Source organism: Erythrolamprus reginae, chromosome 1, assembly GCF_031021105.1.
Source record: "Erythrolamprus reginae isolate rEryReg1 chromosome 1, rEryReg1.hap1, whole genome shotgun sequence".
Taxonomy (NCBI): domain Eukaryota; kingdom Metazoa; phylum Chordata; class Lepidosauria; order Squamata; family Dipsadidae; genus Erythrolamprus; species Erythrolamprus reginae.
In genome coordinates this window covers 142,258,556-142,271,913 of record NC_091950.1, presented here as the reverse complement: position 1 = coordinate 142,271,913, position 13,358 = coordinate 142,258,556, and the positions used below count along the sequence as shown (strand labels likewise).

The 13,358-nt window shown below is 39.0% G+C and overlaps 1 protein-coding gene across 1 annotated transcript; it reads right to left on the bottom strand.

Moving 5' to 3' along the window:
- Nucleotides 1-4,979: 4,979 nt before the first annotated feature.
- LOC139164510 (olfactory receptor 10Q1-like) lies at nt 4,980-12,515 on the bottom strand. Its single transcript, XM_070746771.1, has 2 exons — nt 12,506-12,515; nt 4,980-5,950 (listed from the first exon to the last, which is right to left on the bottom strand). Exons 1-2 carry the CDS (start codon nt 12,513-12,515, stop codon nt 4,980-4,982), a joined length of 981 nt encoding a protein of 326 aa, XP_070602872.1.
- Between the last annotated feature and the right edge of the window lie 843 nt (nt 12,516-13,358).

The window sequence follows — 13,358 nt, the reverse complement described above, 5'->3', positions numbered from 1 at the left end:
TTGTCCATGTTGCACGCGAAGTTCTTCCGTTCGTTCGTCGCCAGTGAAGTAGACCCAGAGACAGGGTTTTGAGCAATCGGTACTTTTATTCAGCTCAGAGAACAAGTGACAGCTCAGCAAGGTAAAGTGACAGTTCAGCGAGTACCGACTGACTCTGCAGGGAGAAACCGCTTCTTTTATACTTTTGCGGTTCCCGCCAAAGCGAGAGCCGGCCGCGTCTGAGCCAATCAGGAGCGACTTCCTGCTTGGGCTCAGACAGCGCTGGAAAAGAGGAACAAACTATTTACAGCGTTACAAGGTAGCCATTCCAGGATACAACAGGGGGGAAAAGTATTTGAACCATTTAAGTGCACTGCCACTGACATCTAAGTAACCTAGACAACAGTTACTCCTACCGGTAGTTGTTCTGCTGGCGTGTCCCAACTGCCTGTAATTACAGGGTAATTAGTCCCAAACAGACACACACTACACAATAGAAGGAAAACAAAAGGTCTTTATCAACAGAAATGCAGAAAAAGCTCCCTTTTTAAATGTCAAAGGGATTTTCTGGTACACACAAGGCACAGGTTAAATGCAATCCAATTTCTCACCCAGTAACTGGGAAATTGAGTCCAATTTCAAAGTCCAGAAATTCCACACACAGTCTTGAACAGGGAAACAGTAAACCACAATATTGACGAAACTATGAATCAGATAAACTTCCATGAGGCTAAACCAGCACGGTGCTCTTTTTATCTGTAGCACTAATTACAGCAGCCCCACCCAACCACAGGTGGCCTCACTTATCTCCTGTAATAATTCTTCAGTTGTTCTCTCCTATGCATCACTCTATGCATGCGTGGGTCCGTCATAAGTTCTTGTTCAGAATCCAGGGATGATAAGGATGATTGATCTCCTCCTGGGCTGTCTGCCAAACTCCCCTCAGAGTTGGCTGCGAGAGTGCTTTTGCCGAGCACTTCAGGAATGCCCGCCTTGCCCCTCTCACAGCCCCTTCTCTGGCAGAGCTTTCACCAAGCGCTTCGGGAATGCCTGCCCCTCCCCTCTCACAGCCCCTTCGCTGGGAGCGCTTTCGCCAAGCCAGTCCCTTCGCTGACAACCCTGGCACTGAGCCCCCAAACGATGCAGGGAGCCTCCTGCAGCCGCCCCTCTGCTCCAGCCCCGCCCTCCCAAAGAGTGGGGCTGCCACATCTCGGCGGATTCCATCCCTCTGGCCAGGACAAGAGGATAATAGCGGTGGCAGAGGTTTCCCTTTGAGAAGCAGCAGCAGCGCCGGGAATGTCACGTCCACACCCACCCACCGCCACCTGTCCCCAAACAAAGATTTGAATACCAGCAGTAATGGGCAAAAGGGGTGAGTTTTGTGCTTGCACGCATTATTCGCTTTTCCTATGGGAAACATTGTTTCATCTTATGAATGTTTCACCTTGCGAACCTCGTTCGGAACCAATTAAGTTCGTAAGACGAGGTATTACTGTATTCAGAATTCATGGGAATACTTTTGAATGGCTTAAACCAAATTCAGATTGATATGGAGAATATTATAGTGCTAAATGTCAGTACTGAATTAATGTCTGTGAATGTAAGTCCAACTCAGTTCTATTACAAGTGGGGCCTGTGTGTAGGTTATTCTGTTTTTTCTTTTTACATCTTCCTCCAGATGAGGAAGGAAGAAATTGGGAGATGTAAGGAATAGGCTTTAGTGAGGAAGCTATTCTAGGTGAGGGGAATTTTATTGACTAACCAATATTCATCACAAAAGTGTATGATCAGGGCAAGAGAGGACACAATGATTTCTAAGCAGCAGGTTCTAAAATTATGAGAATATATACATATCCCAACCTCCTCTTCTTCTGTTCTATGGAGTTTAGTCCTGATCTACATGACCTACATGGTGGTTTGTAATTTGCAGTTTGGGGAATTGACTGCCTTGTAAGGCCAACCCTAGTAAGAATGTATGTAAAAACAAGTACAATCCATTATGTAGGAAATTCCTTATGATGATTGTAGAAAAAGACGGCACACCTTTGCAATTCAATGCTGTTAAAGACTTAAATTTTATTAAGATGCAAGCATTTGAATAACAATCAACATACTGTGAATTAATTAATCTAATTAATTAATCAATCAAATATTAATTCATTAATTTTTAATTAATATTTAAAGATCAAATATTAATCAAGAAATTAATCAAATATTTTCTTTCTTTTGGGAAAGCAGAAATTGAAATTATTTTACTACAATCAGGGTGTGATTGATTGTGGGGAATTGGACAAATTAACAAAAGAGATAAAAGAAAAAGAAGAGACAGAGTATTATTTGGTATATAAATGGTTAGAGGTTAGAAATAAAGATTAAGGCTCAATGAAGAAGGGTGAAATAAGGAGCAGTATAGGAAAAACATAACGGTGTTATAAGTAATTAATGTGAAGAAATAAAGATAGAAATGTGTTCATAGGCAGTGATGGGCTGCTAAACTTTTTACTGCCACAATGTGTACATGGCTTATTTTGTGGGTGTGGCTTGATGGTCATGTGATTGGGTAGGAATGGCTTGCCAGACATGTGACCAGGTGGGAGTGGCTTACCAACCAAGATAAGTTTTCAAATAGGTGCTTGGACTCTTTTTCAGTTGATTAAGTCACATGATTTGAAAAGCCACAAAAAGGACAAATGATAGACAGTATTATTTGTTGAGGAGCACAGTAACATTTTTAGGTTTTGTACTGAACCCACAAGGTTCAGTATAATAACAGATTAAGCAAGTAGCTCAATTTTCTTTAATTGATATAAAAGTTCAGTTCTAAATAATGATTAAAATGATTAAAGCATTTATGGGTAAAAACATACTATTTCATTATTTTCTATTTTAAAAGTAAGGTACTAGAGAAGGAAAGACAATAAAAAACTATTAAGTATTCAATAAATAGTGCATAAACTTTCTATCCCCACTGCGTTCCCCCCTCGTGACGTCAATAAATACAAAGACAAGTAGAGAAAATTAAAAGGGAAAAATGTAAATAATAGCATAAATACCATGACGAAACTGCTGTAAAAAGTGAATACTATATGTTTATGTGTGTTATTATACTGCATATTTGTATTGTTTCATTGATTTTAAAGAAAAATATTTTTAAAAAGAAAAATGATTGGATGAAGAGAAATGCAATGCTCAAAACAATTTATAAGGAAAAGGATAGCATTCCATTTGCCATTAAGGGACTGATGCAGAGGTGGGATTCAGCCAGTTTAGACCAGTTTAAGTGAACTGATTATTAAAATTCTGCCCAGTTTGGCAAACTGACTAATCCCACCATTGGCTGGCTTCACCCCAACCCATTTTTCAGCCCATTTCTGGCTGTTTTGGGGGCATTTTGGTAGCCATTTTCCAGCCATTTCCAGGCTGGTTTCTATTTTTTGGTTCAAAAATGGCTTGAAAACAGACACCCAAAGTCTTCGAAGAAGGGCGGCATACAAATATAAATGAATGAACGAACGAACGAACAAACAAACAAACAAACAAACAGACAGACAGACAGACAGACAGACAGACAAACAAATAAACAAATAAACAAATAAACAAATAAACAAATGAATGAATAAAATAAACAAACAAACAAACCTGGAAAATGGCCTGGAAAATGCCTCGGGAAACAGCCCAAAAACAGGCTGAGAAGGAAGGAAGGAAGGAAGGAAGGAAGGAAGGAAGGAAGGAAGGAAGGAAGGAAAGAGAGAAAGAGAGAAATAAAGGAATGAGGAGAAGGGAGGAATGGGCAAAGGAAGGAAGGAGAGACGTAAGGGAGAGAAGAGAGAGGAAGGGGTTAATTCCGCTTTAGCTTAATCTCCTTCAGAATTGCCTGCACAGAAGTATTGTCAACCCTTCTCCTTCTGCTATTTATTTATTAGTTTTGGGATGCAAATGGCTTTAATAATAAACTGCTTCTGAGAATTCTGTGGGATGTATTATTTGCTACCTCAGGTGTGAAATGTTGGCTTTTATGACACAATATATTGCTTTTTAACAAGCTCAGCCTCCAATGTCTTACTTTCCTTGGTAATAGGAGCAGAATGTTTTGCTGGACTTTCCCCGTCCTTTCACTTGGGTGGGGGGAAATGGCATTGGCACCAGGAAACTGAGGGTTGGTTAACCCTTTCATTTCTGGAGGTGTTGCATAAAAGCCCAAGGCCCAAGAAAGGGAGAGTAACTGGGAGAGTAACTGGGAGGCGGGACTGGGTGTGATGAGTGATGGCGAATTGGTCATGCCCACCCAGTCACATGCCCACCCAGCCACACCTACCCAGCCAGTCATTAGGGCAGAGAAATTAAATTATTTTAATTACTGGAGTAATTCCTGAATTAAAACAATTTCCACCCTTATCACTCTGAAAAATTAGACAGCATCCATTATCATATTCTCAGCTAATCTTAGCAGCTTTCTCCTTTTAAAGGTAAATTTGTTCTCATAAATGTGTAGCTTACAGAAACTGGTTATATCAATCCTTTCAATTCTCCCTCACAGTTATAACTGAATTTAGCAGGGCTCAGAAATATCTTCAGCAATCACAACTGATTACCTTGTGACTGGCAACCCTTTCCAGCTAAAATAAAGCATGACACATTAGTCACATAGCAACTTGTATCATGTGTACATCCCCTTGCAGACTTATCTTAGATTCTGTGGTCATTTGGTGTATTTTTGACCCTTGTTTACATCAGAACAGATAAAGTGAAATTTTTATTTTATTTAAGTATGTATTAATTTTAGGTTTATTTCTCATGTAAAGCAATTGATATTTCTTATATATTGCCTTCAAAATGTGCATTGTCTTTGGTTTGGGAATGCATTAAATTTTATTATATTGTTCCTTAGAGAAAGAATTTGTTTGGTACTTGGGTTTTTTTGATACTCATCATGCCTCCTGGAACCAATTAATGATGAGTACTAAGGTACCACTGTAATAATGTTACAGATGAACTAAGACTCAAATCTGAGATGTAACCATTTTCTTTACGACTTTCCTTAAAGCCTGTTTGATATCTTTGTTCCTTAGGGTGTAGATTAAGGGGTTTAGGATGGGAGTGACAAAGGTGTATATAAGAGCCAGTTTCCTATCCTCATCCTCCAAAGTGCTGGACTTGGGACGTAGATACACAAGGCTGCAGACACCATACTGTAGGAACACAACTGTCAGGTGGGAGGAGCAGGTGGAGAAGGCTTTTTGCCTCCCGGATGAGGACTTAATTCGAACAATGGCAGCCACAATATAGATGTAGGAGATGCATATTAGAACAAAAGGAACTGCTAAAACAATGACGACAACACCAAACAGTGCAGTTTGGTGGAGATGGGTGTCGGCACATGCCACCTGTAAAACAGGTGGTACATCACAAAAGAAATGATTGATTTTGGGTTTGTTGCCACAGAAAGGCAAGCTGAAAACCAAGGCAGTTAGCTGCAGGCACATCATTACGGAAAGGATCAGGGAAGCCATCACCAGCCATATGCAAACCCGCCAAGTCATGATGAGGGTGTAGCGAAGTGGGTGGCAGATGGCTACGTAGCGATCATAGGCCATGACAGACAGCATAAAGCAGTCTGTGCTCCCCAGTGTCGTGAAAAAGAACATCTGGATGGCACAGTTCACCAATGGGATTGTTCCATGGAGATCAGAAATGCTAGCAAGCATTTGAGGCACTATTACATTGACATAACAGATCTCGAAAAGAGAGAGGCTAGCCAGGAAGAAATACATGGGGGTGTGCAAGGAATTGGCAATGTAGACAATCGAAAGGATGGAAATATTACCAGAAAGGATTATGAGGTAGAGGAAAAGAAAGAAAGTGAAAATAAGATGTTGTATCTCAGGAACAGTGGAGAATTCCTGGAAGATGAACTCATGGGCCATGGACTGATTATCCCAGGTTGATCCTGCCAGGTACATCTCAACAATCACTACAGGGGGGAAAAAGCAAGAAGAACAGCTAATTAACACAGTAATGTGTACTGTATTTCCATACATTTCAAAGTAAAATCTTGTGGACTGTATGATATTATGAGATTTCTCATTATATATTGTTTTTATCATTGCTGTAAGCCGCCCCGAGTCTATGGAGAGGGCCGGCATACAAATCTAATAAATAATAATAATAATAATAATAATAATAATAATAATAATAATAAATAATTAAGGCCTATCATTCATGAAATCTCAGTGGTTAATCCTAGACTTTTGCTTACCCTTCGTCTCCTAATTTAGGCTGTACCCAAGCAAATCCCAACACTTCCAGGATCTTTAGATGAATTATGATATTAATTATCCAAAATTGACCCAATAAAAGCTGATATTTACAGAAATGGTATTATCAAGAGATGCAAGCATCTCACCTGTGTTTCCCCTTCTGAAAATAAGTTTCTACTATTGTCCGGAATGGGAAACCTGGGACTGCAGAGGAGCCACTTAAAAGGTAGTTATCCCATAGATGGGAGAGACCAAACTTTCATTTAAGTTCAGTTGTGTGAGTTTCCCACCTTTCAAGAGAGGGTATGTTTTCAGCCACTTTCAGTGGTGAAATCCAATTTTTCCCCCTACCGCTTCTTTGGGCGTGGCTTGATGGGCATGGTGTGGCTTGGATTTGGACTAAAGATTTCACCCCTGCTATGTTCGAGCTTTTCTTTCCACTGATTATCTGGAACCTGACAGGTTGACAGGTTGTCAGCAACAAACACCCAGTGCTCCCGCCACCTATTTAACTATTTACATACCCCATCCTGCCACTCTACCCCTCGAGTAAAATGTACTATGGTTTGTCTTTCTCTGTCATCTCATACACTTCCACTGATATATTGTACTATGAGTATATCCTTTGTAACCCTCATTATGTTTTGGAAAAAATAAACAAATAAAAATATACAAATAAATAAGTTGTGCTAAACCACAATTTGTTTTACATGTTATTTGTTGCATAAATCTTAAGGGCTCTTTCATATTTAGCAGTGTTCATATAGCAGAAAAATAGTCTCATTTGAGTGGAGCTCAGATCCAAGGTAATTTCATGGAAGCAACCAGATCATTATCTCACCAAGAGAATAAAAGGGGTTTGCCACTGTCTTCTGGATGTTTATAACTTCTTGGTGGTGCCTTGATTCTATTTAGTGAAATCCCATATAAGTACTAATCATGCTTAATGCTGGTTACCTTCCCACCGTGGATAGGGTCATACATGCACAAAGAAAAAAACACCCCATGCTTATAGAAACCAAATCTAGCTTGTATGTTAAATATTGTTTTAGGAGATTATGCATTACATTTCTCAACATCCATACTGCAAATTTTTGTGTTTGGGGTTAAATTCATTTTAAGATGTGTGAGAAATCTAAAAATGTTAACTATTTATTTAAAAGATAATAGTTTTAATGAAGGATTCTACAGTTTTGTTTCAGGGAAAAATGAAAAATTTGGTAGAAGAAAAAAGTGATTGGATGAACAACAATGTAAAGCTCTTAAATATTTACAAGGAATAGAATAGCATTATATTTTATGAAAGATTCCTGAAATAAAACAGTTTCCACCCTATCACTGTAATTTGAAAGAGCATCCATGGTCATATTCTCAGTTAATCTTTGCAGTTATCTCTTTTAAAAGGTAAATTATATATATAAAAATAGTACTGCTTCTAAATAGTTCTAATCTGTATGTTTCCAATATGAATGGTTAGGTCACGGTGTTCTCATAAACTTTTAACTAAAGTGATTATATATAAGGATGTGTACATTATACACACCCAGTAACTGAATTTAAACATGCCTGGGATAAACATATATCCCTCCTAAGATAAAATACAGGAAATTGTATAAGGGAGGACTAGATGGACCATGTGGTCTTTTTCTGCCGTCAATCTTCTATATTTCTATATCATCCATTCATTTTACTTCGGCCTTTCTCACAGTTACAACAGATTTTAGCAGTGTTCAGAAGGTCTTCAATATATGATTTTCAACTGGTACACGTTCATTGTCATTATGAGTGTAATCCAAGACCACTATTTTGAAAAATGTTCTGAATGTCAGAAGATCAGTCCTGATTTGGGGAAGAAAAATATTTAATCAACAGTGACCTCTTAAAATCTTCCTATTTTTTGCAGGAATATTCCCTCAGCTGAAGGAATAAAAAGGAATTGAAAATGAGTTAAATATAAAACCCATGCATCTCTTCATGAAGCTGGAAAATTTCTGGCTGGGATCCTAAGGAATCCTACACATTCAGAGTCCACTTAATTTTCCCAGAAACAAAGGATCCAGCAAAGCTAAATAACATCCTGTTCTTACCTTGAAACATGCCTCTCATCCATGTGTATGGAATCAAAGGGGAATTCTCTTTTTCTTGGTGATCCTTTCTGCCTGAAAATATGAAAGGGGAACAAAATGTCATCAAATGTTCATGAACAGATTTGATAAGTGATTTCAGGCACAGCTTTTTAGATATTTGTGAGTCCTTTTCTAGAAGGAGTCCAGGTTTCTTGCTAGATTGAGTACCATTGTCAGGTTCCTCTCAAGTCACTGAATCAGAAATGGAAGGCAAACAAAGGTAGCCATCTATTCATAGCCATTATCTTTTCTTCAGCCAATCAGGGCAGTCTTTATCTTGCTGCAAGGTATTATCCCCAGTAGGCATGCCAAGTATTTGTTATTTTTTTTAAAAGAAACAGTTCTCCTGAGTCTAAGTGTGACAAATTTTTAATGAAGCAATAAAAACTTCAGGGGTCAAAAACTTTCAATATATTTATTTAAATATTTTATACTGAAAGTTTGGGACCAAGAGGTAGAGAATGATAAAATGCAGTTAATGTAGCTGCTTCTCTTTTGTTGTTGTTGTCCATTCTGTCCCCAATATTTTGAGAGTCAAAAGCCCATTCTATCTGCCCTTTCTCTGTTTCGAAGAGTCAATAGCCAGGGTCAATGTAACTGGTTGAAAGGCCTTGAATACTCTAAAACCTAGTAGTGTGATATGTTCAGAATTAGCTTTGCAAAACATAATAAAGAATAAACTCTCAACGTAATATTTCTGAACAATCTTTTTGGGCTGAGAATACTCTTTTCTTTCCTCCCATATGAAAGTGTTGTGGATAGTCCATGTCTGGCTCACCTGACCACGGGTTTCAAAGTGCGAGAGACAGATGTGTATTGGTGTCCTAGACAGTGTTCTTGACATCTGAGTCTGAGAATGATGAGGAAGTAGAGACTGAGAATCAATTAGAGACTGTAGGACCCCCTGTTATGGTATTAAGTGAGTCAGAAGAGGAAGTGGAGGAACCCATGTGAGATGCAAGAGTGAGCGGGACAATGTCCAGACAGAAGTATTTGAGAAAGAAATGGATTTTGCGTTAGTAGCTCTATGGAACTCTTGGCCACGCCTTGTCCCTATATAAGCGACAGGCTTGGGAAAAGTGGGCATGGTGAACAACGTTTGAAAAATCATGGCCGTGTGTGATCCCGGGGGTTCCAGGAGCACTTTATGCTTTCAGATCGCTCTAGCTCATCTGCATCTTCTGAAAAAGACTCTGGAGAAACCGTAAGTTTAGTTGATTGACAGAATCACTTGAAAAGAATTTCCACTTATGAGTGTGGCTTCCAGCTTTTCTCTTTTTTTATCTCAGCTCCCCACCTCCTTGTTTATTTTTACAGAAAAGGACACCGCAGTGGCTTGCTGCAAGCAAAAGTTTGGGTTCGGCGAACTCACCCGAACTTCACGGCAAAGTTCAGGTGAGTTTGCCGAACCCGAACTTCATTGGGTTCGCCCAACACTACTTTCTACAACTTCGTCAGCAACAAACTCAATGACTCTAGACCTATTACACCTCTTGTAGGACCCAACAATAAAGAATACCACGATAATCCATCCAAAGCTAACCTCTTTAACTCTTTCTTTGGCTCTGTCTTTGTTAACAGTAATGGCTCATCCCTCATCTTTGCAAATCGCACCTCAAACTCTCTCAACAACCTAATCCAAATTAACCTCACTTAAGGCCACATTGAAAAAGCAATATGTGACCTCAAACCTTCCCTATCAGTCGGACCAGATGGTATTTGTGCATACTTCCTAACAAAGCTCTCTTTTGCTATAGCTGAACGTCTAAGCATTATCTTCCAAAAATCTTTCAGGACCAGCACACTCCACAAGCTATGGTGAAAAGCAGTAGTCATCCCCATCTTCAAAAAAGGAGACTCTTCTCTCGTTGACAACTATAGACAATATCACTATGCTGCATCTCATGTAAAGTCATGGAATCAATTATAAATCAACCAATCACCCTTTATTTAGAATCTAATAACCTACTCTCTAACAAACAATTTAGATTCAGAAAGAAATTATCCTGCAACCTACAACTACTTCACTGCAAAAACATATGGACTACCCACCTAGATCAAGGAAAATCCATTGATGCAATTTATATTGACTTTTGCAAAGCCTTTGATTCAGTGGTCCATGACAAGCTATTCCTAAAACTCAAATTCTATGGCATTTCAGGATTCCTCCACAGCTGGATTACTGCATTCCTGTCAAACAGGCAACAAGTTATCAAAATTGGAAGCGCCATTTCCACCTCCATCTCTGTTAAAAGTGGTGTTCCCCAAGGCAGCGTACTAGGACCTACTCTTTTCATTCTCTATATCAACAACCTCTGCAATCATATCACAAGCAACTGTGTTCTTTTCGCCGACAATGTAAAACTTTTCAACACCATAGACAACACATCTACTCTCCAAAAAGACCTTGACTTTGTCTCAGATTGGTCTAACACCTGGCAACTTCAAATATCAACTAACAAATGCTCTACCCTCCACATGGCCAAAAAGAATTCGAAACTCATATATAAACTAAATAAACAAAATCTCACAGCCAACCCCCACTCAGTAAAAGACCTTGGAATACTAATATCGAATGACCTAAGGGCCAAAGCCCACTGCAACAATATCGCCGAAAAGGCCTCTAGAGTTGTTAACCTGATCCTACGTAGCTTCTGCTCTGGCAATCTCACACTACTTACCAGAGCTTACAAAACTTTTGCCAGACCCATCCTTGAATCTGTCTGGAACCCATATCACATCTTGGACATCAACACCCTCATAAATGTCCAAAGGTACTTCACCAGAAGAACCCTTCACTCCTCCACTTGAAACAGAATACCCTGCGAAAGTAGACTAACAATCCTGGGTCTAGAAAGCTTAGAACTACGATGCCTGAAACATGATCTAAGTATTGCCCACAAGATCATATGCTGCAATGTCCTGCCTGTCAATGACTATGTCAGCTTCAACCGCAATAATACAAGAGCACGCAACAGATTCAAACTTAATATTAACCGCTCCAAACTTGACTGTAAAAAATATGTCTTTAGCAATCAAGTTGTCGAAGCGTGGAACTCATTACCGGACTCAGTAGTGTCAACCCCTAACCCCCAACATTTTTCCTTTAGACTATCCACGATTGACCTCTCCAGGTTCCTAAGAGGTCAGTAAGGGGCGTTCATAAGTACAATAGTGTGTCATCCGTCCCCTGTCCAATTGTCTCTCCTTTATCTCATATATCTTTTCTTCCTTTCATATATCTTCTCCTCTATTTTTATATCTTTTCTTCTACCCTTTTCTTTATATATATATCACTACATGTCTATTCTCTTCAATGTGTATTGTGTATTGGACAAAATAAATAAATAAATAAATAAATAAATAAATAAATAAATAAATGTGGAGATGTAAAGAATGTGCTTTAGTGAGGAAACTCTTCTAGGTGAGGGGAATTATATTGACTCAACAATATTCATCAGAAAAGTGTATAGACTACTACCCAGTGGTGAAATCTGAATTCTTTTACTATCGGTTCTGTGGGCGTGGCTTGGTGGCTGTGGTGTGGCTTGGTGGCTGTGGCTTGATGTGCATGGTAGGGGAAGGATGCTGCAAAATCTCCATTCCCACCCCACTCCAGGGGAAGGATACTGCAAAATTTGCATGCCCCCCCCCTCTTGGGGGAAGGATATTGTGATATCTCCATTCTCACCCCAAAGTTCATGTCTCAGCGAAAAATGAAAAATCTGATAGAAAAAAATATGATTGGATGAACAGAAAGGCAAAGCTGAAAAAATATTTACAAGGAAAAGGATAGCATTTCATTTACTAAAAAAAGGAGTAGTTTATGAATTAAAACAGTTTCTATCCTTATCACTCTGAAAGAATCATCTGAAAGATTTAGACAGCATCTATTATTCTCAGCTAATCTTTGCAGCTTTCCCCCTTTAAAGGTAAATTTGTTGTTCTCCTAAATGTATAGCTACAGAAACTGATTATGTCAACCATTTCAATTCTCCCTTTCTCAGTAGGGCTCAGAATGTAATCACAACAATTCAGTAACTGTTTTACCTTGTGATTCACTACCATTTCCAGCTAAAACAAACGCTGATGCATTAGTCAGGCAGCAATTCTTGTTCTTTGCATATCCCCTTGCAGTCTTACCTGTGGTCATTGTGTGCATTTTTGCACCTTTTTAAATCAGTACAGGTAAAATTAATTTCATTTTATTTCATCTAAGGATTTATTAATTTTTAGGTTTATTTCTCATGTAAAGTAATCTATCCTTTTATAGATTGTCTTTAAAATGTTTCTTGTTTGTGAATGCATTTTTTTTTCATATTATTCCTTATGGGGAAAATTTGTTTGGTACTTGTCATTTTTGATATTCATCATGCCACCCGGAACCAATTAACGATGAATACTGAGGTATGAATTAAGATGAATTAAGCAAGTAGAATGCTTGGCTGCATAGCTAGAGGTATAACAAGCAGGAAGAGGGAGATTGTGATCCCTTTACATAGAGCGCTGGTGAGACCACATTTGGAATACAGTAGTACCTCTAGAGACGAGTTTAATTCGTTCCAGAAGGGAGCTTGTATGTCGAACAACTCGTATCTGGAACAAATGGCTTTAGACTTTGTTTTTCCCTTCCGAGATAACCAGAAGCAAGAATTCTTGCGCCACCTATTGGACGCTCGGCTCGTATCCCGAATTTGAGCTCGGGTCTCGAAAAGAAATTTCTCTCTCCTCGTGGCTCATATCTTGGAATACTCGCATGTGGAGCAGATCGTATCTAGAGGTACTACTGTACTGTGTTCAGTTCTGGAGACCTCACCTACAAAAAGATATTGACAAAATTGAACGGGTCCAAAGACGGGCTACAAGGATGGTGGAAGGACTCAAGCATAAAACGTATCAGGAAAGACTTAATGAACTCAATCTGTATAGTCTGGAGGACAGAAGGAAAAGGGGGGACATGATCGAAACATTTAAATATGTTAAAGGGTTAAATAAG